Source organism: Alligator mississippiensis, chromosome 15 (genome assembly GCF_030867095.1).
Source record: "Alligator mississippiensis isolate rAllMis1 chromosome 15, rAllMis1, whole genome shotgun sequence".
NCBI classification, from domain to species: domain Eukaryota; kingdom Metazoa; phylum Chordata; order Crocodylia; family Alligatoridae; genus Alligator; species Alligator mississippiensis.
Genome location: NC_081838.1, coordinates 25,131,456 through 25,159,087, shown reverse-complemented (window position 1 = coordinate 25,159,087; position 27,632 = coordinate 25,131,456). Strand labels below are relative to the sequence as shown.

At 60.1% G+C, this 27,632-nt stretch overlaps 3 protein-coding genes and 1 long non-coding RNA gene across 5 annotated transcripts; 2 read left to right on the top strand and 2 right to left on the bottom strand.

The window, feature by feature from the left end:
- Positions 1 to 923: 923 nt before the first annotated feature.
- FIS1 (fission, mitochondrial 1) lies at positions 924 to 11,622 on the bottom strand. Its single transcript, XM_014601685.3, has 5 exons — positions 11,514 to 11,622; positions 2,236 to 2,368; positions 1,954 to 2,030; positions 1,347 to 1,452; positions 924 to 1,261 (listed from the first exon to the last, which is right to left on the bottom strand). Exons 1-5 carry the CDS (start codon positions 11,556 to 11,558, stop codon positions 1,167 to 1,169), a joined length of 456 nt encoding a protein of 151 aa, XP_014457171.3. The 5' UTR covers positions 11,559 to 11,622; the 3' UTR covers positions 924 to 1,166.
- Positions 11,623 to 11,698: 76 nt separating this feature from the next.
- Positions 11,699 to 12,909, top strand: LOC132245664 (uncharacterized). The gene is made up of 2 exons (XR_009457365.1): positions 11,699 to 11,849; positions 12,176 to 12,909. It is a non-coding gene; the product is annotated as an uncharacterized LOC132245664 (long non-coding RNA).
- A 95-nt stretch (positions 12,910 to 13,004) lies between these two features.
- Positions 13,005 to 14,747, bottom strand: ZNHIT1 (zinc finger HIT-type containing 1). Its single transcript, XM_006271844.3, has 5 exons — positions 14,638 to 14,747; positions 14,235 to 14,405; positions 13,995 to 14,074; positions 13,281 to 13,450; positions 13,005 to 13,102 (listed from the first exon to the last, which is right to left on the bottom strand). Exons 1-5 carry the CDS (start codon positions 14,657 to 14,659, stop codon positions 13,081 to 13,083), a joined length of 465 nt encoding a protein of 154 aa, XP_006271906.1. The 5' UTR covers positions 14,660 to 14,747; the 3' UTR covers positions 13,005 to 13,080.
- A 679-nt stretch (positions 14,748 to 15,426) lies between these two features.
- PLOD3 (procollagen-lysine,2-oxoglutarate 5-dioxygenase 3) lies at positions 15,427 to 27,540 on the top strand. Of its 2 annotated transcripts, XM_014601683.3 has the most exons (19): positions 15,428 to 15,562; positions 16,765 to 16,856; positions 17,060 to 17,196; positions 17,598 to 17,764; positions 21,538 to 21,650; positions 21,838 to 21,901; positions 22,005 to 22,102; positions 22,401 to 22,502; positions 22,737 to 22,868; positions 23,480 to 23,601; positions 23,972 to 24,076; positions 24,151 to 24,276; positions 24,463 to 24,604; positions 24,697 to 24,810; positions 25,763 to 25,828; positions 26,081 to 26,185; positions 26,333 to 26,479; positions 26,642 to 26,767; positions 27,105 to 27,540. In XM_014601683.3, the coding sequence occupies exons 1-19, from the start codon at positions 15,457 to 15,459 to the stop codon at positions 27,258 to 27,260; spliced, it is 2,220 nt and encodes a 739-aa protein (XP_014457169.1). In that variant the 5' UTR covers positions 15,428 to 15,456; the 3' UTR covers positions 27,261 to 27,540. The 2 variants fall into 2 exon arrangements, with proteins under 2 accessions (XP_059574331.1, XP_014457169.1); XM_059718348.1 differs by lacking the exon at positions 26,642 to 26,767 and having other exon boundaries at positions 15,427 to 15,562.
- Positions 27,541 to 27,632: the final 92 nt, after the last annotated feature.

The window sequence follows — 27,632 nt, the reverse complement described above, 5'->3', positions numbered from 1 at the left end:
TGCTACAGCCCCCTCTGCGGGGACATGGGCAGGGCCTGTAAGGCCCCACTTGCCCCCTGGGCATAAATAGGGCTGGCACAGGCCCCTCTGCCCCTTCCCTCCCCCAGGAACAACGAGGGACCAAGGCTCAGAAACTCTCGTCCTATCCTAGTAAGGAGTTGCCCACTGGTGTAGTCTCTAGGTTCCAGAGTGAACAGGTGAAGCACCAGAGTGAACAGGATGAGTCAGTAGGTTACAGAGTAAAAAGGGTAGTCTAGTGAACAGGGCCGAAGCAGCTCTCACACCCCGTTTGGCCCCTGGCACTCACCCACACGTGTGCAGGAGACGCGTGAGCAACAGCCTGGATCCAGCCCCCACCCCCAGGGCCCATGGGAGAGGCCTCGAAGCTGCTTCCAGAAGCCTCTGGAGCCTACCGGGACAGGTGCAACAGACAACACCCAGATAAGGGGATGCCTGGAAGCCGCCTCCCTCAGCCCGTACCAAGCCTGGGGCAGGGCCAAGCCAGGGGCGGCTGAGGATGCTCCCTGCCAGCCGCAGGGGAAGGGTGTTTATCTCTCCTCCCCTCACCCCCTCAGGGAGACAAATTCAAGGAAATTCAGAGCGGCAATTCCCAGCTGGCTGCACCAGGGCCCTTTGGGGAGATCTGAACCCTGCCCCAGGGCCTGAGATGGAAGCCTCCACCAGACAGGGGGGGGGTGTAAGGAGGCACCGACTGCTGCACCTGGGATCCAGAGAAGCCCCAAAGCAGCTGTCTTCACCCTTCTCCTGCTCCCCTGGAGCCGGGGGAGCACGGTGAAGGGGCAGGACAACATTTGGGCGTGATCTTGTCTTTATGGCCCAACAGTCTGCGCGGGGCCAGGGTCCAAGGGCAGCGGCAGGGCTGGGCCGTGTGGGCAGGGGGATCGAGGAAGAGCACAGCCCCATGAAATCCTAAACAACCTTTATTTACAGCCGCAGGGCGGTGAGGGGGCGGGGGGGAAGAAGGCAGCATGAGACTGAGACCAGAGACTCGAAACGGTGAAGAGGTCCCACACTGCCGACCTCCATGCCTCCCCCCCCCCCGATGTCATGGTCCAGGACCAGGACATCCCAAGAGCCCCTACGCCCGGCCCTGGAGGCACCAGAGCCAGAGAGCCGAAAGGAAGGTCCGCAGGGAGGAGAGGCCTTTACTTGGACTTGGAGACAGCCAAGCCAATGAGACCAGCCAGGCCAGCAACGCCCAGGGCCATGCCGCCCACGATGGCCATGCCCACCAGGCCATCTGTGGAGAGAGCACAGGGTTACTGGGGGGACAGACCGCCAGGTAGGGGGTGGCCAGCCCAGCAGGGTGGACAAGATTCCCTGACCTTTCTGCATGGCCTTGTTGATGAGCTTCTCCAGCTCCAGCGCCTGCGTGTTCTGTGGCTCTGTCTTCAGCAGTCCCCGGATGTACTTCAGCGCCTTCTCATACTCCTGGGATCAGTGTGGGAAGGAAGATGTGGGGAAGGTTGGACCATCGAACCCTGCCCTCAGCCCCCCACCACAGCTCTTAGCCCAGTGGGTGTTCCTCACTCCAGACCCAGTCCCCACTGGGCCCAATTGGTGCCCCTCACTCCCAACCCACAGCCCCCCTGGGTCCTGCCGTTGCCCCTCCCCCCCAACCCGCAGCACCTCCCCACAGCTAGTGCCCCTCACTCCTGACCCCCAACCCTGGCCCCCACCCCCCATCACACTGCCTTCTCCCCCAACCCCGGGCACTGTGCCCAAGGCCACCCGCCCTTATCTTGGCCCTGCTATCAGGTTTAATGAGCTCCTCAGAGTCCATAAATTCCTGATAAGGGGCCCGGGAATGAAACCAAGGCCTTTTCCCTTGGCACGTTCGCAGGGAAAGTCTTGGCCTTGGTCTTGGTCCAGGATGCCCTAGTCCTGCCTCCCACCCCCCCATGATCCTGATACCCCACGGCTTCCCCTCACCTTCAGGCGGTAGTTGGCCACAGCCAGGTAGAAGATGTAGTCACGCTGCTCCTCCTTGCTCCCTTTGGGCATCAGCTCTGTAGGGTGCAGGGGACCCCATCACAAGGGAGAAGCGACCCTGGGCCCCCTGGCACAGCTGGGTCCAGCACCGTCAGCTCCGCAGGGTCTTGGTACTGCCCTGACACCCCAACCCCATCCCACTGGGGGGTCTCAGGGCTGGTGATGCCTGCCCTGCCCCGGGCCCCATGCCCAGCCCACGGGAGCAGGGCCAGGCCGCCTCACCCTCGAGCAGCACAGTCCCCTTGCGGATATCATCTGTGTACTTGCTGCGCACCAGGCACCAGGCATACTCGAACTGCGTCCCCCGCGACACTGAGCCCTGGCTCTGCTCTGCTGCGAACTTCTTCTCGAACCGCTGCAACAAAGGGGGGGGGGGGAAGGTGGTCAAGGTGAAGACAGGAACAAGTCGTGACAGAGACCCCTGCTCTATCCTCTTAATGACCCCCGACCCCTCCAGAACCTCCTGTCCAGCCCCCAAACACCTCCCCTGACCCCCCCCCCCCCAAACATCCCCCTGATCCCCACCATGATCCTTTGGCCAACCCTCCCAGCCCAAAAAAGTCCCTGATCCCCCATGACCCTGAACCAGCCCCCAAACACACCCCTGACCTCCCACAGTCCCAAACACACCCTTGATCCCCCCAGGAGATCTCAGGAGACCTAGCCCCCCAAACACAGCCTGACCCCTCTACAACCCCAAATCCACCCCTGCCCCCCCCCACTCCCTGCCCAGACCCCCAGTTCCCAAACACACCCCTGACCCCCACAGGATCCCCTGCCCAGGCCCCCCAAACCCACCACCGGCTGGCCCTGGGGGCCTGGGGCAGCCATAGGGTTAACAGGGAAGTGGCTGGGGCCACCAGATCCAGTGACCTCACACGTGGCCACCACTGGCACCTGCACCTGCACAACCAGCCCAGCTGGCCCCATGGTGTCCCCGCCCCCCACGTGGTCCCAGGCCTGCCCCTCCAGCCAGGGGGGCCCTGTCCATGGCAGCCCCCCGGCGCAGAGCCAGACTAGGCTGCCTTGGCTAGGGAACCCAGGAGTCCAGGCTCCTAGAGACCCCCAACATCCCATCAGACCCCGCTCCCCTCCCTGAGCTGGAGAGAATGCAGGCGTCCAGGTTCCTACAGACCTCAAGGGGCTCCAGGCCCACCCCCGGGTCACGTGTAGCGCAAGCCGTAGGGCACGGGGCTGTCAGCACCTGGTCCTGATTCCCCTCCCTCCCCCACCCGCCTGCCTCTGATGCCAGAGGATGCCCATGGCCCCCCCCGCCCCTTGGCCCCACGCCAGGGCCTGCCCAGGTGGAGCTGTTGCCTGCAGGTGCCAAGCCAAGGCCCAGTCCACGTGCCAAGGCAACCAGGGGAAGGGAGGGGAGGGGGGACCGTCCCCCCCACACGCTAAGTCCTTGTTTAGCAAACAGTGGCGATGAAGGGCTCCTTTCATGCCAGCCCCGCCCCCCCCCACCCTAATCCAGGTTTGCCCCTTCCAGGGATGATGCCAGGGCGGAGACGCTGGCGTAAGACAGGGCACCAGCATGGAGGCCCTGGATGGGCGCACACACAGTAGCCCCCTGCCCCCCTCAATGTACACACATCCACCTGTGCTAACCTTTCCCACCTTGTGCACACGCTAACCACCCCCAATGCACGCACACAATCCCTCCCCCAAGTGTGCACAAGCATGTCATGCACACTTGCTAGCCCCCACGCACATGCATGCCCATGAGCCAAGTTCTCCCCACGTACACACCAGCTATTCCATAACATGCACACATATGCATGCAATAACCCCAAAACCCACACACACATGCATACGCTAACCCTAACACACGTGCAAACCCCAACACACGTGCATGCACACACACACTAAGATGCCCCAACGCACGCACACAGGCTAAGCCTCCCCAATGTGCATACGCAGCCCCCCCCCCACAATGCACTGCACACACGCACTAATCCCCCAACATATATGCACACCCCTTGTTGACCTCCTATGCACTCATGCACATACACATCCCCATAATGCACTGCATACATGCATTAATTCCCTACAATATGTATGCACAACTCTTGCTAGCCCCCCCAACACACTCAGGCACACACCCAATCCCCACAATGTACTACACCCCACCCTCCACAATGCACTGCACACAGGCACTAACCCCCCCAACAAGCACCCGCACCCGCACCCCTTGCTAACTCCCCCACACACTCATGCATACACGCCCACAATGTACTGCACACATGCACACCCCCTGCTAAACCAACACACTCATGCACATGCACAATCCCCACAATACACCGCACACATGCACTAACCCCCAATGTACATGCACACCCCCTGCTAGCCCAACACATACATGCACACACACAATCCCTACAATACACCGCACACATGCACTAACCGGGCCCCAACATGCAAGCACACCCCTTGCCAAGCCCCCCTATGCACTCATGCACACATGTACACCACCACCACAATGTACTGCACACATGCACTAACCCCCCAACATGCATGCACACACCGTGCTAACTGCCCCCCCCCCCCCCCCCCACACACACACACACACACACACACCCTTCTGGAGAAGGGCTCTGGTGCCCCCTTGTGGCCACTCCCTCCCCACTGCCTGCAAGCTGCTTTTCCCAGGGAGCCTGGGCATGGGCACAGATGCTCCGGGTGCCCTGGGCCTGTATCCTGGTGCACCAGGGAGCTGCAAGCCAGGGGCACCAGGGGCAGCTGGGATGGCAGCAAGAGCCCAGCCATGCTCCGAGTAGCAGGGGCCATACGGGGCAGCGCAGGCCAGGAGCTTGGAAGAAGCCCCAAGCCCAGTGGTGGGTCCAAGCCAACAGCTGGGGGTACCCAGCCCCCACTGCTCCCAGGGGGAGGCCTGCAGGGCCAGGGAGATCCCGACCCACAATGGAGCAAGGAAGGAAGGGACCATAAAGGAGAAGCTGCCGCATGCAAGGTCCATTGGATCAGAATTCAGTGGGGTCAGACCAGGTCTGCGGGACCTGCATCCAGGCCAAGCCCCCTCCAAGGCAGGACTGGCCCCATCCAAACCAGCAACACTACAGCAACAGCCTGCTCCAGGCATCACCCCCAGCCACAGGGAGAGCAGCCGTGGTCTGCTGCTGCAAAGGGGAATCCAGGCCAACGTGGGCAAAGCACCAGGGGCAGAGTGCAGAAAGGACCTGGATGGAGCCCAGCTGGGTTCAGCGTCAAAGGCAACGAGGCAATGCAACGGTTCATCACAGCTGCCTCTTCCATCTGAGGCAGAGGGGACTGGCCTCGTGGACAGGGAAGGATGCATGGCCGCAGATTTCTGCCTAAACCGAATCCTGGACTCAGATTAGCGACCGTATTGGGGATGTCAAAGGGGTTACTAGACCCCACCCCAGCCCACACCCAGCTGGGCTAGCAGCACTGGAAAGAGAGGTTTAAAACAGCTGCTACCCCCAAGATGTCTCTCTGGAGAATTTTATTTCCTCCAGAGAAGAATGAGAGAAGCCAAAGAAAGTTGCTCTGAACTAGATGCCAGTTATTGGGCTATCTGCCATCGAGAAATGAAACCCAGCAGAGATGCACTTGCTGCCGGGGGGTGGGACAAGATCCCAGCTAAAAACCCCTTTGGCATGGAGATTTATATCGCTTGGGTCCCACCGTCTGTAACCCCGGAGACAACAAGCTCCGGGCCAAAGGAGAAGGGAAACCAAGTCATGACCTCTAACCATGGCCCTTTCCCGGGGTCGCCTCCTTAGCGTGGGGTGTGCTCATTGGGGATGGGTGTGCAACTCTGTTCCCTGGACGCTGCCCCCCACCGGCTCTCGCCTGCCAACGGAGACAATTTGGACCCAGCTATTGCTGGGATCAGAGTGCAGGGAAGAGGAGGGTTGCAGCGACACCCCCAGGGGTGAAAATCGGGACACCCCCACACAGCCATGGTGGGAGAACCCGGAGGCAGGCAGTGGATGTAAAACTGTGGCAGAGAACAAGCTGGAGTCTCTGGAGACAGGGCCAATGGTGCCAGACATGGTGAGGAGAGGAAATGGTGCCTGCGGGAGCACAGGGGGTGCCCCTGCCGCACTGCCCTGCATTTGGGGGGCCTTGCCTGCAGGAGCCCATCCCCCTTGGGATGCCACAGGCCAGGGCAGAGCAGGACCCACTGGAAAGCAACAGGAGACTATTAGCACTGCCCTGCCCTAGGTCAGACCCCAGCTCCGGGCTGCCTGGTCTCCTGCTTCCCCCAGTAGCAGAGCATGAAGGCTGGAAGGGAGAGAGCCTGGGTCTGAGCAGGGCTTTCCCCTCCCCACCCCATCCCTCTCCCACTTACAGACCCCGGCATTTCCAGTCCAAGCAGTCCCCATGTCCCTCACCCCCTGCTCAGTACCTCCCGCTGCCCCTGTCCTCCAAGTACGTGTCCCAGCCATGGGCCAAGCTCTCGGCTTCCCCCACGTCCCTTCCCCGCAGGCTGCAAAAGCAGCATTAACCCTCCTGGTTTCCTGCTGTGAGCCCCAACTCCCATACTATGAGACAGGTAAGGATCAGTCCCTGCTGCCTTGTTCTCAATGATCAGCACCCTGATCCTGCCCCACACCAGCAGGATATGACCAAGCCTCACTACTCACTCTTCACAGGAAAGCCCCATAGTGCTCCAGAACAACCTTGACACACTGCCAGATTGGGCCAAAACCAAGCTCATGAGGTTCAACAAGGACAAGTGCAAAGTCCTGCATTGAGGACGGAGCACCTCTGGGCCCCAGGGCAGGCTGGGGACCACAGCAGCTCTGCAGACAAGGACCTGGGGGGAGACAGGGGATGAAGAAGTTGAGTAGGAGCTAACAGGGTGCCCGGGTTGCCAGGAAGGCTCAGGGCATCCCAGGCTGCATGGGGAGAAGCGGTGCCAGCACATAGTGGGCAGCGATTGTTCCCCTCTATGGGGTACTGGGGAGGCCACATCTGAAGTCCTGTGTCCAGCTGTGGGCAGAAACGATGGCAGAAAGTCCAGTGGAGGGCAATGAAAGTGGTTCGGGGGCTAGGTGAGGAGGGGGCTGAGGGAAATGGGCTGATTGAGCTGCAGAAGAGAAGACCGAGGGGGGATTGAATAGCAACCGTCACCTCCCTGCAGGGTGGCTCCAAAGAGCATGGAGCTGGCCTGTCCTCTGATGACAGACCAAGGAGCAACGGGTTCAGGCTGCAGCAAGGACAGTTGAGGTTAGATACAAGGAAACACTTGCTCTCGAGACTAGAAGAGGCTGCCCAGAGCGGTGATGGAGTCTCCACCCTTGGAGGTTTTGAAGACCCGGCTGAGCAAAGTCTTGGCTGGGCTGATGTAGTTGGGGCTGGTCCTGCTTGGAGCAGGGGGTTGGATGAGATATGACCTCCTGAGGTCCCTTCCAGGCTCAATTTTCTATGATTTTAAGCCCCGAATCAGCTTTGCTGCCCTTCTCCGCACCCTCTGTGCCTATCGGAGGTCCAGCAGACAAGCCCGCAGGGCAAAGGCACAAACTGAGTGGGCTTTATGTGGAGAAAACGAGGTAGAGGGGACATCCTCCTTGGAGTTGGCAGCTCTCACCTACCAAGGGTGCAGCAAGAGAGGTGGCTAGGCCTGCGACAGGAGGGCACACTCCACAATGGGTCCATGGGCCTTGCCCTGACCCCACCTCCCAGCCCCTGGAGGGGACCTGCAGAGGTCACATCTAGAGCCCTCCCAGCCCTGCCCCAGGGGATGCCAGGGGGGGCGTGCAGTGCCCTGCCACCCCTAGCAGGGTTTAAGGCACTTAAGAGACCCCATTAGAGACTTGACAGATCCAGACAGAGGTGAAACCCCACCAAGTCCATACCAAACTGAGCCCGGGAGTGGGCAACTCCTCCCTTTCAGCCCCAGGAAAAGACAGCAGGTAGATCACCCACTTCCACAAGGCAGAGGCAGCTAGCGTGCTGGACACAGCACCCCAGGGCCTGGAGGATCCCTCACGATATCTTCTACCGTGCTTCTCGGTGACTAGAGGGCCAGGAGGCGGCCATGTCAGGAAAGACACAGCTCGGCAGCAAAGCAGCCACAGAGGTGATGCGCATACCCGCTAACACCCCCAGCATTCACACAAATCCCTTGCTACCCGCCCCCCCACACTCATTCATGCATGCACACAATCCCCACAATGCACTGCACACATGCACGAACCCCCCCAACATGCACGCACATCCCTTGCTAATCCCCACCCCACACACTCATGCACACATCCCCACAATGCACTAACACATATACATGAATCCCTGAACATGCACGGACACCCCTTGCTAATCACCCCAACCAACCCACACATGCACCCCTCCTGGCAAAGGGCTCCAGTGCCCCATTTGTGGGCGCTCCCTGCCGCCCGCAAGCTGCCTTTCCTGGGAAGCCTGGGCACAGACGCTCCTGGTAGCTCAAGCCTGGCATCCAGGCCCCCTCCTCAACCCCAACAACCTACAAGACCACACTGCCCTCCCTGAGCTGGAGAACTCAGGCGTCCAGGCTCCTAGAGACCTCCCCACATCCTACTAGACCCCATTCACCTCCCTCATTCACACAAGGCCATAATGGCTGAAGCATTTAGTGCCACTTTTGCTCTGCTCTTGGCTGCAGGCGTTATCAGAGCCAGCACAGCTGGTGCCCCCAAGACAGGGTGGAAGCCAAAGCGTTTGGTGCCACAGTGGTTATCAGACCCAGCGCAGATGGGGCCCACACCCAGAAGGGACAGGGGGAGGACCCAGAGGAGCCAGTGCTTTTTCCAGTCAGCTGGGCCCGGAGCAGACAGAGCACTGCGAAAGTGGCTGCTGAGGCATCAGCGATGACATGCGAGCCTGCATGGGGCGGGCAAAGTTCAGAAAGGGTCTAAACAGAGCCCAGCCAGGCTCAGACATCAAAGGCAATGAGGTGACACAATGGGCCACATACACATCGCGTCACAGCCTGGGGCAAGGGGGACCTGCCATGTGGGCCAGGAAGGACGCCGCACGGCTGCAGGTATCTGCCTGGACCCCATGCACATGACATTAGTGGCTGCACTGTGGGGCTTCAAAGGGGTTTGGCCCCCCAGGGAAGATCTAGACCCCCCAGCCCACACCCAACTGGGCTACTGCCACCAGGGAGGGGGTATAAAGCAGCTGCTACACCCCAGACGGCTCTCTGGAGACTTTTGTTTTGTCCAGAGAAGGATGAGAGAAGCCAAAGCAAATTACTCTGAACTAGACACCAGTTATTGGGCTATTCACCAGAGAGATGGAGCTGCAGCTGCAGGGGGACGCAACTACGGCACCCATGTAGAAACGCCACCCTCCGCCCCAAGGAAACTGTAATAGAGGAAGGCTGAATAGGACCTTCCTGCTAGAAGCTACAGTTGAGAAGCGCTGGAGATGGCAGAACATCAGGCAAGCAAACTCAAGGGTGGAGCCATCCCCCAAGGCTCCCAAACCCCCTAGGTCACTACATAGCCAGTAACACACAGGAGCTCGGGCCAGAGGAACCAGTGGCCCCTGAAGCACAATGTGTTCTGCTCCCCTGCATGGGAAGCCACCCCCCAGCACAGCTCCTGCCTGAAGCTTTGTCAACAAGCCCCCAGTGTCAGCTGCGGCAGCCGGCGCTCAGCCCCGCCAGGCCAGGGAACAATGAGCCCTTCATGCCCACGGGTTGTTTACAGGGGAGCCTCTTGGACACACAATGGGAGGAGGTGTCGCAGCTTTGGGAGCCCCGCGGAGGAAATTTGCCCCGTGGAGGAAAGTATCTGGAAGAAGCCAGGGCCAGGACCTGAAACATGGGCAACAGGGACAGCTCGGCCCCAGCACAGCAGACAGCAATCCTAGCAGGGCCTGGGGTATCGTTTCCCTTCTCCAGGGTTCACACCTGAAAGACCAACTCGTCCAGAGGCTTTTGCGGACTGCAGCCAACTCACGGGTACAGGCCAGGAAGGGCTGTGAGGCTGGCGCCCAACGCGCTGCAGGTCTCACCCAGCGACACCCGCATGTTTAACTAACACACCCTCAGCAAGGCCCCAAGGATGGCAGGAGACGCAACAAGAAGGGGCCTCACCTCTCACACAAATTCACCTTCTGGCTGCTGTTCCCGGTGGGGCTGGAGCATCCCTGACTGTGGCGGGGATCGCAGAGTCCTAGAGCAGTGGAGCTGGAGGGGAATCTGTGGAGGTCATATTGAGGCTGGCCCCCTTCCCGAGGCAGGATCAGCCCTGTCCAAACCGCCTGCCCTGGACAAACCCATGGTCTCAACTCAACTGTCAGCCCTGAAATGGCATCAGGCATCGCACCCAAGCCTGCCCCATGGAGGGACACAGCTGGGAAATGTGGTCACCAGACACTCGAGAGGCCCTGGGTAGAGACCATGCCCCTGCTATAAAGGAAGGCAAACCCCCACCCCAGTCCATACCAATCTGATGTCTGTCTGAGCCTGAGAGGAGGGGCAAGACCCTCCAGCCAGGACCCTCTGGGTTGAGTCCCAGCTTCAATACCTCTGAGAGAGGCTTAACCACCCCCACCCCTGTGTTTTCTTCTTTATCTGTCCCAGTTGCTGCCTTCTACCTGCAAGGCAGCTCCACAGAGCACGGACCTGGACTGTTCTCTGATGACAGAACAAGGAGCAATGGGCTCAGGCTGTAACAAGGAAAATTGAGGTTGGATATTAGGAAAAACACTCTCCCCCTAGAAGGGTGGTGAAGCACTGGAACAGGTTACCTAGAGAGATGGTGGGATCTCCATCCTTAGAGGTTTGAAGACCCAGCTCAACAAAGCCTTGGCTGGGATGATGTAGTTGGGGCTGGTCCTGCTTGAAACAGGGGGTTGGATGAGATGTGACCTCCCGAGGTCCCTTCCCACCCAAATTTTCTCTGTTTCTATGATTCCCAGCAGCCTGCATTTTTAAAGGGGGTGCTTATAGACGCAGAGGGTGGGCCTAGGCCCACATTTGCCGCCACCAAGAAGCCCGTTTTCCTGCCTCAGGCAGCTGAGGGACACCATTTACTTAAGGGCTCCTTGTTCTTCACTCCCCAAGCATCAACCGGCCCCTTTCCTTGTAGCTGGAAGCTCCCTGACACAAGCAACCCTCTTAAGGCCATTTTTCTGGGTGCCAGCTTGAGGCAAAACAGGAAGGGGAGCCAACTGAAGATGAGACTATAGGTCCTCACAAGCCTGGTTTCCACCCCCTATGTGTGTTATATTGCACGGCATGTGTATACAAGGCAATACCAGACCCCACCCTTGCAAAGTAAGGGGCATGTTATATTGCAGGACAAGTACATACAAGGCAATATGGGGACCCCCCCTTGCAAAAAGAGGAGCAATATACAAGGCAACACAGGACCACCCGCTGCAAAATAAGGGTATTATACTATGGTGCGCACATATGCAGAGAAATACGCCCCCTTCTTCCAGCCCCCTACAAGAGAGGGAAGCCCCCCGGGGGGCGGGGCGGGGCCTCGGGGCACCAATGAGAAGGGGGCACTCACCAACAAGTCTTCCACCGCCACCACCTCGCTCAGCACCGACTCCATGGCTCCCTCCCGGAAGCTGCCGCCGCCTGCACCCCGGAAGTGAAGGGGAGCCCGGAAGTGGGATCCCACGGGAAGTGGACAGAAGCCTTAGTCTTCCGATGGAGGGGGGGGTAGGCCGCATGCGCGGCAGGGATGGGGGGGTTGGCGGCCCGCGGCTACAGTTTCCGCCGCGCCATCTACGGGGAGGGGAAAGGGTCAAGAAACATTCGTGCGTGCCGGCCAATGAGAGCAATGAAGCCGTTTCCATGGTACCTGAGGGCACGCAAGGAGGGGGGATGACCGAGAGAGAGGGTGAGTCGCGCCTGCGCAATGCTGGTGAACGCGTCACGCATGCGCAGTCTAGATCTGGTGGTAATGGGAGCGCGCGGAAGCCGGGTCATGGCGGCGGGAAGGGAAGGAGCTCAGGGTGCGCATGCGCAGCAGGGAGGTGGTGGGTTCGAGTCCCGGATCCGGGGCAGTGTGGCCCTCACCCTGGCTGAGGCAGGGCGGGGCTGCCCCAAACCCCACTCCCTTTTCCCGCTTAACTAAAACTGAAATGCTAGATGCTGCTGTTGCTGCTAAAAACTGGGGCCCGGGGCCACAGCTGCAGTTTAAAAGCCAAAAAAAGTGTCTCTAAGGTCACAAGAGGAGAAGGCCAATGCCCCAGCGCAGGCAGCACATCAACGACCATTAAAAAGGAGAGAGGAGGCTGCGGAGTGAAGAGCAAGGAGCCCTCAGGTCCACGCACCGGGGGCAGGAATCGGGGGGGCGCGGCGCTTTCCCAGGCAGAGTCAGCTTCCTTATTTTATTACCCGCAGCCACACGCGGGGTGGGGTGGGGCAATATGGGGGCTCCCAGCACCTCCCTGCCTCGCTCTCTCCCCTTCACCCCACAGGCTCCATCCTGCAGCCATGATGCTATTTCCTGCCCCCCCAGCTCCATCCAGCCCCAGGGGGACGAGAAACACCAGCCAAGAGCTGCGCCTCGAGAGTGAGGGGCACCCGCAGAGATGTGGGGGGAGGGGGGTTGTAGGCCAGGAGTGAGGGGCACCAGGTCAGCTTGCCACCCCCCTCCCCATCCCAGGGCACACGCATGCAGCCCAGTCCCAGTGCTCGCGGGAAGGCGTGTTCATTGCAGCGCGAACCCCCCGGCCGAAGCAGAGCTATCCCACCTCTGCCACCACCCTGCCCCCTCGCTCAGCCCCCAGGTCTGGGTCAGAAAAAGAGCGTGGCCCTGGCCCTGGCGGTGCCTGGCTGGACCCCCCCCTTTCCCCAGCCCTAACAATTGCCATATTTACTCACATAGAAGATGAACCCGACCCTACCTTGACAACTACAATATTTACTCAAATATAAAATGAGCCTAAATGTAAGTGAACTTCTCAATAATTAGATTCTGTATGAGACCCCCACCCCTCACGGCGCTCCGGGAGGGGGTGGGGCAAACAGCAGCTGGCAGGCAGGTGTGTAAGGTGGGGCGGAGTTTATTGTCATGACAGCAGTGCCTGGCAAGGGGGGTCCAGGATTGGGGGACTGCAGCTCCCCTAGACTGTCCACTTCAGACACCTGCAATGACACAGACATATGGGGGGGTTCAGTGCCTGACCCAAGCACCCAGCCCCCCTGAACTCAACACCCCCATGCCCTCCCCCCACCCCAGCACAACTCTGTCCCCTGGGTCCCTGTTCTCGATTGGCACTCCTCCCCCCACCCCGAACAACCCCACGGTGGGCAGGTCACGAACCGTGTCTCCTGGTGGGTGGTGAGGCAGCGCACACAGCAGTAGCGGGCACCACAGCAGACGCACGTGTAGTGCGACGGAAACCCGCAAACGGCGCAGAAGTGGCGCTGGGGCCGCCCCGAGGGTGCCGCACAGGCTGACACGTAGTTGGGGCCCTCACTGGCGTTCAGGTTCTGGGAGGCAGAGGGCACAGGTCAGAGGCCGGGCGGGGATCAGGCACGTGCAGGCTAATGTGGTTGGGGCCTTATGCTCCAGATCTGGAGGGAGAGGTCAGGCAGTCAGGCACACAGAGGCTAACATGTTGTTGGGGCCCTCACTCGTGCTCAGGTTCTGGGGGGAGAGGTCAGGGAGCGCGCGGGTGGTTGGGGTCAGGCTCACACAAGCCAACACAAAACTGGGGCCCTCACTCTGGTTCTGGGGACACAGAGCAGGGATCAGACATTGTTTCCACTCATGCTTGCACTCAGGTTCTTTGGGGACAGAAGAGAACAGGGGTCAGAGTACAAGCCATGATGTCACAGCCCTTGCTTGTGCTCAGGTGCTGGAGCAAGGGTCAGGGGTCGGGGGTCAGGGATCAGGCCCATACACAGCCAGGGCCCTCGTGCGTGCCCAGGTCCTGGGAGCAGGGTACAGGGTCAGGCCGGCACAGCTTGTGCTCGGGTGCTGGGGTCAGAGGCCAGGGGGGCATTGGGGCGGGGGGGGGGGGGGGGGGGGTACCTGCTCCTCCAGCAGGGCCTGGAAGTTCTTGCGGAAGCGCAGCTTGAAGTGGTCGCCGCGGGTCTTCTTCTTCTTCTTGCCTGGCACGGGGGGCAGGGTCACGGGGTCGGCGCCCCACAGCCCGGGTCCTCCCACCCCACAGGGCGCAGGAGAGAGTCCTGCGTGCCCTGCTCTAACCACCCCCAGCCCCAAGCAGGGAGGCAGACCCACACCCCCTCCGGGAGCTGGACGGGCACCCACCGGTGTCGGCGTCGTCGTGGAAGTGGGGCAGGCGCTTGGCCAGCTGCGGCAGGTTTGCCTGCGGGTCGTCCTGGAAGTTGTCATTCTCCAGCGCCTCCAGCTGGCGGTTCAGGCGCCGCTGCCGCGTGGCGCGATCCAGCACCCGCCGCTGCCCGGGGTCCTGCGACCGGGCTGTGCCCACGGGGAGGGGAGGGCACGGGGGTCGGCATCCCCACCCCGCCCACGCCCTGATCCCAGGGCACAGGCAGGGGTCGTGCCCCGCACTCTGCTCCGACCTCCCCAGTGACCCACCCTCTGTCCGCCAATGACCCTGGCCACAGGCAGGGGTCGTGCCCCCACGTCTGACCCCAACCGCCTTCCCCCACTGCCTTCGTGCCCCAGCCCCTAGGCACAGCCCCCCTACCTGACACCTTCTTCTCCCCCATCGCCGCCTCCTACCCCGCAGCGGCCACAGCCTCGGGGCAGCGCCACTTCCGCCCCGACACCAAGGCCTGCCCGCCCGCGCCATGTGTCTCGGGGCATCTCTACTTCCGCCCTGTTAGGCGCCATCTTGCTCGGGGCAGTACCACTTCCGCCCCGTTGCGACCGCCATCTTGCTTGAGGCGGAGCCACTTCCGCGGGGGCCATTTTGCTCGGGGCACAGCCACTTCCGCCCCGCTGCGGCCAGCTTGGTCGGGGCACAGCCACTTCCGCCCCGCCGCCGCCATCTTGTTCGGGGCAAACCCACTTCCTTCCCGTCACAGGCCACGCCCCTCGATGCCACGCCACGCCCCTTTCCTTACAGACCCCGCCTCCAGGAGGTAGGAGGGGCTGGGTCAAGACCCCTTCCCCAATGCCTCCAGCAAGCCCCACCCCCTCCTCCAGGCCCCACCCCCTTTCCCAGCGCCGGTCTGGATCCGCCTCCTGCCCACAATGCCCCTGTCCCTGCTCCCCACCCCCGCGCCCCCCTATTTGGCAACGTGGCAGCCGGAAGCCACACTTCCGGCGCCTGGAACTTCTCTCCCCCGCCCCCCCCGCCTCGGGAACTTTCTAGGGCGCTGATTGGCTAGGGAGGGGTGTCCCCGGGGCCGCTGATTGGTTCCCCGGCTGTCCCCCACGTGGGCGCGGCGGGGGATTCCCCAGGGGGAGGAGTCAGCCCGCCAGGGGGCGGGGGCTGGAGCTGGAGCAAGGGGGAGGGGCTGCCGGGGAGGGCGGGGCCGGGGGGGCTCCCAGCAGAGGCGCCATGGAGCGGCCCCAGGCAGCCGCAGCTCCGATCCTGCTCCTGGTTCTGGCCCCGATCCTGGCCCTGGGCTCGGAGCTGGAGCCGATGCCCGCGGTGCTGAACCCCGGTGAGTGCTGGGGGGCGTCCGGGCCACTGCGACCGGGGGGCTCAGAGCAGGGGGCTGGGCCCGGACCCCTGGGTCCTGGGAGGGAGGGAGGGAGGGAGGGAGGCTCAGAGCAGGGGGCTGGGGGCTGGGGGCCCGGACCCCTGGGTCGTGGGGGGGGAGGGAGGCTCAGAGCAGGTGGGTGGGGGCCCGGACCCCTGGATCGTGGGGGGGGGAGGGAGGCTCAGAGGAGGGGGTTGGGGGCCCAGACCCCTGGGTCCTGGGAGGGAGGGAGGGAGGCTCAGAGCAGGGGGGTGGGGGCCCGGACCCCTGGGTTGTGGCGGGGGGAGGGAGGCTCAGAGGAGGGGGCTGGGGGCCCAGACCCCTGGGTCCTGGGAGGGAGGGAGGGAGGGAGGCTCAGAGCAGCAGGGTGGAGCCCGGACCCCTGGGCTCTCTGGGGGCAGAAGGAGGGGCTCACAACGAGGGGGCTGGGGTCTCGGCCGCCTGGGCTGTCTGTGAGGGCGGTGGAGGGGCTGGGGGCTCGGGCTGGGGCTGTGGGCATGCCGGTTGGCTGGCAGGGGCCCGGGGGGCCTCAGAGTGGGGGCTGCCGGGAGCTCGGCCGCCTGGGTTCCTGTCCTGGCGGGCACCGGGGTTTCAAGAAGCTGGAGGAAGTGGGCGGGCCAGGCGCCAGGACGCCTGGATCCCCTGTCCAGGGGGGCCTGATCCGGGGTGACAGGCGGGAGCCCGACACCTGGGTCCTGTTGCCCCCCACACCCCCAAGGGCAGGGCTGGGGGGACTGGGGGTGGGTGGGTGACGGCCCAGCCAAGAATGCAGACCTGGGGCCAGGCCAGGACTCCAGCTGCCTCCGGCCCAGCCAAGATGCTTCCTGGCCCTCGCCGCCAGACAGCACTGCCCTGCCACAGCCAGAGACCCCAGGTGTCCAGGACCCCAGCTCTCCCCCCTAGGCCCCGCTGCCTGCCCGTGGATAGAGGACCCAGGTGTCCGGGCTCCTGGCTGTCACCACTGGGCCCCACTGGCCATCCAGACCCAGAGAGAACCCAGGCGTCTGGGCTCCAAGAGCCCCCCTTGCTGACCCATGGGGTAACAACCCAGCACTGCTGCCTGGAGGGAGAGCTCCAGGGCAGGGAGGTGGGGGAGTGGATCCCAGGTCAGGGGACGGGTTCCCCACAGGCTGACCCTTGACCTTTGACCCCTGCACCCACAGACAAGCTGCTGGTGATCACTGTGGCCACAGAGCAGACGGAGGGATACCAGCGCTTCCTGCGCACCGCCCGGTACTTCAACTACACTGTGCGGGTGAGACGACCCCCCCCCCCCCCCCACAGCCCCCCACGGCCCCAGAGAACCCAGGCATTCGGGTGTCCCGCTCTCGCCCCCACCCCACCCCCACCTCTCCCAGAGACCCTGGGGGTGAGAGCTCAGCACCCCACACTCCTCCCAAACACTGGGCTTGGTGAGGGCTGCCCCCCACTGACCTCGTCCTCCCTTTCCCCCTGCAGACGTTGGGCCTGGGGGAGCCGTGGCAGGGGGGCGATGTGGCACGCACGGTCGGGGGGGGGCAGAAGGTGCGCTGGCTGCAGGCCGAGATGGTGCAGCATGGCGCCCACCATGACCTCGTCATCATGTTCGTTGACAGGTGAGCAGGGTTGCGGAGGGGATCTCCGTAGGACTGGGAGCAGCTGTGGGGAAGTGGGGTGTCTCATGGTTTTTCTTCCCTCCCACCAGATCTGATGTGGTGCTGGCCAGGCGTCAGGGGTGGTCTCCATGCTGGGTGGGGAAGGGTCTTACAGCATCTCTTTCCTCCCAGATATGAGGTGGTGCTGACCTAGGGGGTAGTCTCTGTGCTGGGGGGGGGTCTCACGGTGTCTCCCCCCACCCCCCCCAGCTACAAAGTGGTGCTGGCCAAGAATGGGGGTCTCATAGTGTCGTGTCATCGTCGTTCCCCGCCACCCTCCCGGCTACAATGTGGTTCTGGCTGGGGACCTGGGAGGCATCTGTGTGCTGGTGGGGGGGGTCTCACAGTGTCTCCCCCCACAGCTACGACGTGGTGCTGGCTGGCAGCCCTGGGGAGCTGCTGTCGCGCTTCGCACGCTTTGGGCGCCGTGTCGTCTTCTCAGCTGAGAGCTTCTGCTGGCCCGACTGGGACCTGGCACCTCGCTACCCCTCCGCGCCCGCCGGCACCAAGCCCTACCTCAACTCTGGGGGTATGGCTGGGGGAGCAGTTTGAAGGTCTGGGGCAGGCTGGGAGGGCCTGAAGGGCTGGGGACCCCTGGCGAGGGGGGTCTGGGCAGGGGCTCTTCACTAGGGATCCAGGTTAAGAAAATCCCAAAGTTTCTGACTTAAAAAAATCCTTATTTTTCTGTGATTTTAAAATGAAATACCATTGTGTTGTCCCCCACATGTAATTAATTAGCAATATTTTATGTGCGCACACACAATTAATTAGTGATGTTTTATATATATGCGCACAGGTAAATTCATAGTCGTTAGGGACTGGAAGGGACCTTACAGCTCATGGGGTCCAGCCCCCCTGCACTCGGGCAGAAAAGACTGCTGGGGTCAGATGACCCCTGCAAGGTGGGCATCAAGACGCTTTTTGAAGATGGCAGGGTGAGTGACTGGACCAGCTCTGGGGGGAGCCTGTTACAAGCCGACTGTCTGGAAAGAAGTTTTTCCTTATGTGCAGTCTGAAGCAATCTTCAATCAGTTAATGCCTGTTATTTCTTGTTGCTCCCCTGGGGGGGTCCTTGGTGAAGAGATGCTCCCCCCGGGCCGTGATGTATGTCCCTGATATACTTATAGGTTGTCACCAAGTCCCCTCTGAGTCTTCTCTTCTCCACGCTGAACAGTCCCGGGTCCTTCAGCTTCTCTTTGTATGGCCTGTTCTTCAGTCCTTGTATCATGTGTATGGCCCTCCTTTGGACTCTCGAGCTTCTCCACATCCTTCCTGAAGTGCAGCACCTTGAACTGGACGCAGTGCTCCAGCTGTGGTCTCACCAATGCCAAGCAGAGCAGGAGGATGACATTCTTAGTCTTGCTCAAGATACATTGGTAGATCATGCCAGTGTTTGATTTGCTCTGCCAGCTGCGGCATCACATTGGTGGCTCATGTTCATTTTGTTGTCTCACGACACCCAAGTCTCATTTGGTTGTGGTTCTGGCGAGAGTAGCACTGCCAAGCCTGTAAATGTGTTGTGGATTATTTGTCCCTAGATGGAGCGCTTGACATTTCTCCATAGTAAATGACATCAGGTTGAGGTCCGCCTACCTCGTGAGCCTGTCCAGGTCGGCCTGTATTGCCAGCCTGTCTTCTCACGTGACCACGTTCCCCCATAGCTTGGTGTCACAAGCAATCTGACAAAGTTTGCTGATAATACCTGAATCCAAATCGTTAATGAACATGTTGAAAAGCACCGGTCTGAGTACTGAGCCCCGAAGGACGCCACTGGTCACCCTCTGCCCTGATGACTCAGTTCTGTCAATCAGTCCTCTCTGGGTCCTACCACAGAGCCAGTTACCTAGCCACTGGACTGTGAAGTAGTCGAGGCCGCATTTTTCCAGATAGTGACGTTTTATATCTGTGTCTATAATTATGCGTGTGTATAATTAGTGATGGCAGACAAGGTTCCTTGGGTGAATTTGATATCTTTTATTAGACCAACCCAAATGGTTGGAGAATAGTTGTTAAGCAAGCTTTTGGGTTCAAAAACCCTTCGTCAGGCTAAGGACGCTGCTGCAGTTGCTGCGTGCTCTTCCTGGATGGGATGAAAAGTGAAGAAGCCCGGGGCTGGGCTGGGCTGGGGAGTCAGTTGCCAGGCAGATTGTAATGTATCAAAAATCCAATGTCTGTGTTTAGTCCCTGATCTCTAGTATCCAGCAAGCTGATGAAATGGAGCTCATAGGCTCGTCTCTGGGAAGTGTGTAAATTTCCCTTGAGGATCAGGACTGAGAGATTGGAGAGAGAGTGGCCCTCCTGTGAGAAATGTGCCCCCACCGGTAATTGGGTGTTTTTGTCTTTGATGGATTTCCGGTGTGCGTTCGTTCTGGTGCGCAGTTGTTGTCTGGTCTCTCCTACATATCTTCCATCAGGGCATTTGGTGCATTGGATGAGGTATATCACATTCCTGGAGGTGCAGCTGTAAGATCCTGGGATGCTGATGGCTCTGTTGAGGGGTGTAGTAACAGTGGGGGTGGTGGAGATGTGTTGGCAGGTTTTGCATTTCTTGTCATGGCACGGGCTGGATCCTTTTGGTGTGTTCTGGGGCTGAGGAAGTTTGCTTCTTGTGATGAGGTTGGCGAGGTTCGGTGCTTGTCTGAAGGCTAGGATGGGTGGCTCTGGGAAGATTTTTTTAAGAATAGGGTCTTTTTCTAATATGGGTTGCAATTTTTTGAGGATTTTCCGTATAGGTTCAAGGGATGGGTGATAGGTCATAACCAGCGGTGTGCGATTTGTGGGTGGTTTTTCTTCTGTACTGCAGCAGTTCTTCACGTGGTATCCAGGTGGCTCTTTCAAACGTGCGATCTACCTCTCTGAAGGAGTGTCCTTGCTTGGTGAAAGCCTTTTTCAGATTGGCGAGGTGGCGATCCCGGGTGTTCTCTTCAGTACAGATGCAGTGGTATCTGAGGGCTTGGCTGTATATCACAGCTTTTTTGGTGTGTTTTGGGTGATGTTTTATATACACACATACATAATTAGTGACATTTTATATCTACACAAGCACACAGTTGCACAACTTATCAATTAGCTCAAATGATTACCAAGACCTTATGAGGGGGATAAGGCAAGATGCCACATTTATTGATTATAACATTCAAAAGAGTACTTATACATTCACACACACATTCGCTCTCAATTATTCTGCAGATGTTATAGTTACCAAAGTGCGTTGCTCACTAGGTGGCCAGCCTAGTTAGTATGAGATCAGGATTAGGGGATACAGATGTGTCTGTGTTGCAGTGAAGTTTGCAGTGTTACCTCACTTCTTGCTGCTAAGTCTCTCTCCTATGTAGGCTTGTCAAGTTGGTGTTGGGTGACTGGTCTGCCTTTCCTGATTCTGTGGCTCCTTTGTTTGAAATCTCAGTACTTTTCCATCCTGACAGGCAGTTAGGCCCATGCATCATTGTCTTGAGGTGTTGCTCTTCAATCACTGTCTTTACAACACTCTTCCATTATCGCTGGCATGGGCTGTGCCCGGAGTTTCTCGCTTTGAGGTGTTGCAGACTGTGTCTTCAATCTTATCTTTTCAGTTTATCTTTATTCTTCACCTGGTACCGACTGGATTCTGAATTTACCGCTTCAGCCTCATAGCATAGCTCACCATGCAATCACTTGTTTGTTAACACATAGCTTATTTCTGCTTTTACCGATCACTTTGCACTCATTCACCCATACATCCAAGGATCATAAAAAAAAAAAATGCAAAAAGAAAGTATACTTGTTTTGCTATATAAAAATACAGTAACAAAATATTAAAATACAATAACAAGCTTAATTCATAATAGCAAACTTAAAATTGCTAACTTAAAATTCCTACACAATTAGTGATGTTTTATATACACACGCACGTAATTAGTGACGTCTTATATCTACGCACACAATTAATGAGGTTTTATATACACACAGTGACATTTTATATCTATGCACACGCCCAATTAGTGAGGTTTTATATACACGCACATAGTGATGTTTTATACCTGCGTGCACACACGTAACTAGTGCCATTTTATATACAGCTGTGTGCACAAAATTAGTGACATTTCCGTGTGTGTGTGTATATATATTACAAACATAATTAATTAGTGATGTTTCTGCATGTGTGTGTATAAGTATAAAATATGTAACATTCATTTTAATCATGAAAAAGTGTAGATTTTGGGTTATTTTTTTTTAATCAGAAAGTTTGGGATTATTTTTATCGGAGAAGACCAGGATCTCTGCTCATTACCCAAGTCCCCTTGCCCCCCCACCCCCCAACAGGCTTCATCGGCTTCGCGCCTGCGATCCACCGCCTGGTACAGCTGTGGAAGTACAAGGACGACGATGATGACCAGCTCTTCTACACCCGCCTTTACCTCGACCCTGCTCTGCGCGTGAGTCGGGGGGGAGGTGGGCCAGGCCCCCCAGGAGCTGGCAGGACCCCCAGAGCAGGGGGTGGTGCCCTGGGCTGGGCTGCACCGAGCAGGGTTGGCGCCCGGGGGGGCACCTGGGGGGTTGCACCGTGGGGTGGGCTGAGCAGGGCGGGGACCTGGACCGAATACTGCGCCCCCCCCCCCCCAGGAGAAATTCGGGCTGGCGCTGGACCACAGGTCCCAGATCTTCCAGAATCTCAACGGAGCCATCGGTGAGTCCCGGCGGGTCGTGAAGGCGGGGGGGGGAGGACACGACGACTCACTCCTGGGCTCTCTGCCTGCTGACCCACCCCCCCCCCCCCCCCAATGCGGTAGATGAGGTGGTGCTAAAGTTCGAGAAGGACCGGACCCGGGCCCGCAATGTAGCCTACGACACCCTGCCCGTCGTCATCCACGGCAACGGGCCCACCAAGGTAACTGTGGCGACCAGCTACCCCCCCACAACTGTCACTGTGATGACCAGCCATTTCCCCCTCACGCACCTCCAAGGTAACCGCACCCTCCCTGTGGTCCCCCCGCCACATTTTCCATGTTGCAGGCCCCCCCCACGTCTAACCTGTTTCCATGTTGACCAACCCCCAGCAAGGCCATTTCCAGTCCCCATCACTCCTCCCAAGAGAACAGCCCCATTCCTTACCATGGTAACCACCTGTTGCCCCCGGTAATGGCGGGCAGGGGGGCCGTTATGACTCGCCCCCTCCCCTGCCCCAGCTGCAGCTGAACTACCTGGGTAATTACATCCCCAACGCTTGGACCTATGAGGGCGGCTGTGGCGTCTGCGACCAGGACCTGCACGATCTCACGGGGGTCCCAGTGAGTTGGAGGGGGGGGTGGGGGGGGGCGGTGGACCCCTAACCTGCCCCCACTAGGGGGTGGGGCTGGAGAAGGTCCAATTCCCCTCTGTAGGAGGAGGCGGGCTCCTACAGGGATTGTGATATCCCTGCTAGATTGTGATATCCCTGACCCCCCTGCTAGAGGTGAGGGTGCTGGGGGTGGTTTGGGGGTGCCTGACCCTCCCCACCGCCCCCCCATTATCCCTGGGTGCAGGATGAGGCCCTGCCGCGGGTGCAGGTGGGAGTGTTCATCGAGCAGCCGACCCCGTTCCTGCCCCTGTTCCTGCAGCGCCTGCTGGGCTGGAGCTACCCCTACGCCCGCCTGCACCTTTTCATCCACAACAGCGTGAGTCTAGCACACCCGTGTGCATGCGTGTGTGTACACACGTGTCTCCTGTACCTCCAATTCTCCTACAACACACCCTGTACCCCAGGACCGGGGCTTCTACATCCGCCTATATATTTTTATCCAAAACAGTGTGAGTTTGCGCATGCCTGTACACGTGTGTGTGTGTGTGTGTGTGTGTGTGTGTCCTCCTCCTCCTCAAAGTTGTCCTGTAAGAAGTCACATCCTCTGGGCCTAGAGCCCATCCCCTGGGCCTACACCCACCTGTACCTCTTCATCCACAACAGCGTGAGTCCATTCACATGGGTCTGCACACGTGTGTATGTGCACGCATGTGCCCCCTGCAACACCCCATGCAAGACGCACACAAAAACACACATACACATTCACACAGGTATACGTATACAGTCGCATTCGCACATACATGCATATGCACACACCCATCTGCACACATGCATGCATCCCTATCTCTGAGACCGGAGCAACCTCTACGCTCCCTTGTGTCTTCACCCACAACAGCATGAGTGTGCACACGCGTGTATATATGTGTGCAGGTGCATGTGACCCCCTCCCTCACTTACTGCCCTGGATTCCCCCCACCCCCCCAACAGGAGGTGCTTCATGAGCAGCATGTACAGGCGGCCTGGCCCCAGCTCCGTGCTGCCTTCGCCACCATCAAGATCGTGGGCCCGGAGGAGGATCTGAGCGAGGGCGAGGCCCGGGATATGGCCATGTGAGGGGCCAGGGCTGGGGGCGGGGCCTGTGACATGACCAGGTGGAGGGGTGAGGCTGGGGGTAGGGCCTGTAACATGGCAATGTGAGGGGTGGGGCTTGGACTGGAGGTGTCTGACAAGCCATTGGGGGTGGGGCCTGTGATAGACCATGTGGGGGTGTGGCCTGAGGCGACCATGTGGATGGGGTGGAGCTAAGGGGTGGGACCTGGGCACTGGGGGTGGGGCCTGAGACAGCTGCATGGAGTGGTGTGGCCCGGGTGAGATCCAGACAGTCATGTGAGGGGCGTGGGGCCACAGGGGAGCTCACAGGCAGTGCAGGCAGGCCCTGTGTGACCCCCACCTCTCGCATCCCACCCTGTGCCCACCCAGGGACACCTGCCGGCAGGACCCCAACTGTGACTTCTACTTCAGCCTGGATGCAGACGTGGCGCTGACAGACCCCCGCACCCTGCGCCACCTCCTCCGCCTCAACAAGTGAGAGAGCCCCCCCACCCCACCCCCCTACATTTCAGCCTGGGAGGCAGGTCTAATGCACCCCCCCATCCCAGGAAAGTGGTGGCGCCAATGGTGTCGCGGCCCGGGAAGCTGTGGTCCAACTTCTGGGGGGCACTGAGCCCTGACAGCTACTACGCCCGGGCAGAGGACTACGTGGATGTTGTGCAGGGCAAGCGCATGTGAGTCCTCCCAGGGGTTGGGGCCTCTGCCCTTCACCACGTCCCCAGAGTGCCCCCCCCAGCTCGAGGTTTTTTTAGCTCTTTGGTCCTGCCCCCATCCCCACCCCTGTGATCCCCCCCCCACACACACAGCTCCTGGCTGATGTCACATATCTGTCCATGTCCCCCTGTGCGTGCTGGTGGCAGCGGGGTGTGGAATGTGCCTTACATCAGCCAGGCCTACCTGGTGCGTGGCACCGTGTTACGGGTCGAGCTGCAGGACCGGCACGTCTTCACGCTGGAGGACACGGACCCCGACATGGCCTTCTGCAAGAGCCTGCGGGACAAGGTGGGGTCATCCCCCTCCCTTCCCCCCCCCTTTGCGTACGTGTGTGCGGCTGGGCCATGACGTGACTAGGGTCGGGGGGGGCATCCCCACAGGGTGTGTTCCTGCACATCACGAACCAGGAGGACTTTGGGCACTTGCTGGCCACGGCCAAGTACAACGTGTCACGGCCCTACCCCGACCTCTGGCAGATCTTCGACAACCCCCTGGTGAGTGCCTGACCCCCCTGCCCCCAAGCTCAGCTGGATTTTGGATGCTTCCCTGGTAAGTGCCCTGACTCCTGCTCCTGACTTCTGCCAAATCTTTGATACCCCTCTGGTGAGTGCCTGACCCCTGCCCCATGACCTCTATCCCTGACCCCAACTAGAATTTGTTAGGATTCCCTAGTAAGTGCTGTGACCCTTGACCCCTGATCCCTGTTCCTGGCCTCTGCCAGATCTTCAGCACCCCTATGATGAGTGCCAGACCCCTGACCCCTGCCCCTGACCTCTGCTAGATTGTTGATACTCCCCAGTGACTGCCCTGACCCTTGATCCCTGCTTCTGAACTCTGCCAGATCTTTGACACCCCCCTGGTGAGGGCTTGACCCCAACCTCTGCTAGCCTTTAGTTACTCCTCTCGTGAGTCCCCTGACCTTTGACCTTTGCTCCTGACCTCTGCCAGATTTTCTGTACCCCACTGGTGAGAGTCCCTGATTTCTCTCCTCCGAACCCTGACCTCTGTCCCCAATTTCCAATCTCTGCTCAGTGACCTCTGGCAAAACATTAACAGTCCCTTGGGGAGTGACCTGACCTCTGATCCCTGCTCCAATCTTTGCCAAATCTTCAACAGTCTCCTAGTGAGTGCCCTGACCCCTGATTTCTGACCTCTGTCCCATGACCTCTATATCCCTGATTCCCCTGCTCCCTGATCCCACCACCAGCCTCTGGCAGCTCTTCAGCATCCTCCTGGTGAGCGCCTCTGACCCTTGACCTTTTCAACCTGATCTCTGATCTTTGCACTGGACCTTGGGTAGATCTCTGACAACCCCCTGCACCCTCCCATGCTTCCCCACCCGCACTGCGGGCAGTTTCGAAGGGAGAAGAGGTAGGGCTGGGCTGGCCGGACCTAATGGGTGGATGGGGGTCAGAGGTCAGGACCTGACACGGGTCTGCTACCCAGGACTGGCAAGAGAAATACATCCACGAGAACTACACCCGTGTGCTGGACGCCGACCTCTATGAGCAGGTGGGCCCCCCCAGTCAGTGCCCCTCACTCCTGACCCACAGCCCCCCACCACTCAGTTGGTGCCTCACTCCCAACCCGCAGCCCCACCTCTCCAGACTCATCGCTCCCTGCCTCCCCCAGCCTGGCTGGTGCCCCTCACTCCTGACCCACAGCCCCCAGGAAGCAAAACACCCCCTCCCCGTCCTGCCCCTGTCCCTCGGCTCCCACCAGACCAGGGTACTAACCCCCCACCCCCATGTCTTGCCCCGACAGCCATGCCCAGATGTGTTCTGGTTCCCACTGGCATCGGATGCATTGTGCGACGAGCTGATCAACATCATGGAGACCCACGGGGGCTGGTCAGGGGGGCGTCACGAGGTCAGTGTCAGGAGGGGGTGGGGGCTGAAACCCCCCTGCCCCCTGTCTGAGCCCCACCCCTGCCCACACACAGCGCCCCCTGTTGGCAATGGAGGGGTGGAGCAGGCCTGTGAGTGCCCTCTGCTGACGGTGCTGCCACCGCCACAGGACGCACGCCTATCTGGGGGCTACGAGAATGTGCCAACGGACGACATCCACCTGGCGCAGGTGGGGCTGGAGCGCGAGTGGCTGCAATTCCTACGCCAGTTTGTGGCACCTGTGACTGAGAAGTTCTTCCCGGGTTACTACACCAAGGTTCGGGGTGGGGGCACTGCGGGTTGGGAGTGAGGGGTGCCAGCAGGGCTGGGAGGGGCGGGGGCCTGCAGGTCAGGAATGAGGGGCAGTAGCAGGGCTGCGGATGCTGTGGGAGGTTGGCTGCACCGCCCCCCAGCCCCAGGTTGTGACCCCTGCCCCCAGGCACAGTCAGGGCTGAACTTCGTGGTTCGGTACCGGCCCGAGAGCCAGCCAGCACTGCGCCCCCACCACGACGCCGCCACCTTCACTGTCAACATCGCCCTCAACCACAAGGGGCAGGATTACGAGGTCAGACCCCTGCCCTGCCCAAGCCAGGGCTGCAGGTTGGGAGTGAGGGGCACCGGCAGGCCTAGGGCGGGGGAGGGCGGGCAGGGGGCTGCAGGATGGCAGTGAGGGGCACCAGGAGAGCTTGTGGGGGGCAGGGGTCTGTGGGTCAGGAGTGAGGGGCACCACCAGCTTGAGGGGATATGAGTTGGGAGTGAGGGGCACCGACAGGACTGGAGGAGGCAGGGGATGTGGGTCAAGAGTGAGGGGCACTGTGGGCCTGAGAGCTGCGGGTCAGAAGTGAGGGGCACTGAGGCTCTGTGCCTGTGGCTCCCTGTGATCCAGTGCCCCCTCCCCCCAGGGCGGTGGGTGCCGGTTCCTGCGCTACGGCTGCACTGTGTCAGCCCCACGCAAGGGCTGGAGCCTGCTGCACCCTGGGCGCCTGACGCACTTCCACGAGGGGCTGCCCACCACTGCTGGCACCCGCTACATCGCCGTCTCCTTCGTCGACCCCTAGGGATCCAGGCATCCGGGGGACCCAGGGGTCCGGGCCCTCCGTCCACTGCCGTCACCTTGGCTGACTGTTCGTGCCCCCCATGGGGACCCAGGCGTCCAAGGCCCACAGTCCCACATTGGTCCTCTCCATGGACCGCTACTGGGGGGCTGGCACAGAGCCCCGCCCCAGGGGGTGGGGGGCTTCTGGGCCAGGGGGGGACAGGAATCCAGGCAGGGCTCCGCGCAGCTGCTTCTCTGTACAAAGTGCATTAAATTATTGGGGCGCCCATGCCCCCCCATCATCTGTCTTCTCCACCTTCACCCCCCTCCCTGAAAACCTGGGTTCTCTGAGAAGGGGGGGTCTGCACCCCATCCAGCCCCATCGTTCTTCAGC

Bases quoted from the DNA above. Each gene is read 5' to 3' on its own strand.
- ZNHIT1 (XM_006271844.3), bottom strand. From the start codon at position 14,659: ATGGGGGAGAAGAAGGTGTCAG. The intron at 14,406-14,637 runs GTAGGGGGGCTG...CCGTGGGCACAG, and splicing joins GGGGGAGAAGAAGGTGTCAG to CCCGGTCGCAGGACCCCGGG. The intron at 13,451-13,994 runs GTACCCCCCCCC...TCTGCCTCCCAG, and splicing joins AGGCCCTGCTGGAGGAGCAG to AACCTGAACGCCAGTGAGGG.
- PLOD3 (XM_014601683.3), top strand. From the start codon at position 15,457: ATGGAGCGGCCCCAGGCAGCCGCAGCTCCGATCCTGCTCCTGGTTCTG. The intron at 17,197-17,597 runs GTGAGCAGGGTT...CTCCCCCCACAG, and splicing joins GTCATCATGTTCGTTGACAG to CTACGACGTGGTGCTGGCTG. The intron at 22,869-23,479 runs GTGAGTCTAGCA...CCCCCCCAACAG, and splicing joins ACCTTTTCATCCACAACAGC to GAGGTGCTTCATGAGCAGCA.
- FIS1 (XM_014601685.3), bottom strand. From the start codon at position 11,558: ATGGAGTCGGTGCTGAGCGAGGTGGTGGCGGTGGAAGACTTGTTG. The intron at 1,453-1,953 runs GTGAGGGGAAGC...CACTGATCCCAG, and splicing joins TGGCCAACTACCGCCTGAAG to GAGTATGAGAAGGCGCTGAA. The intron at 1,262-1,346 runs GTCAGGGAATCT...CTCTCTCCACAG, and splicing joins CAACAAGGCCATGCAGAAAG to ATGGCCTGGTGGGCATGGCC.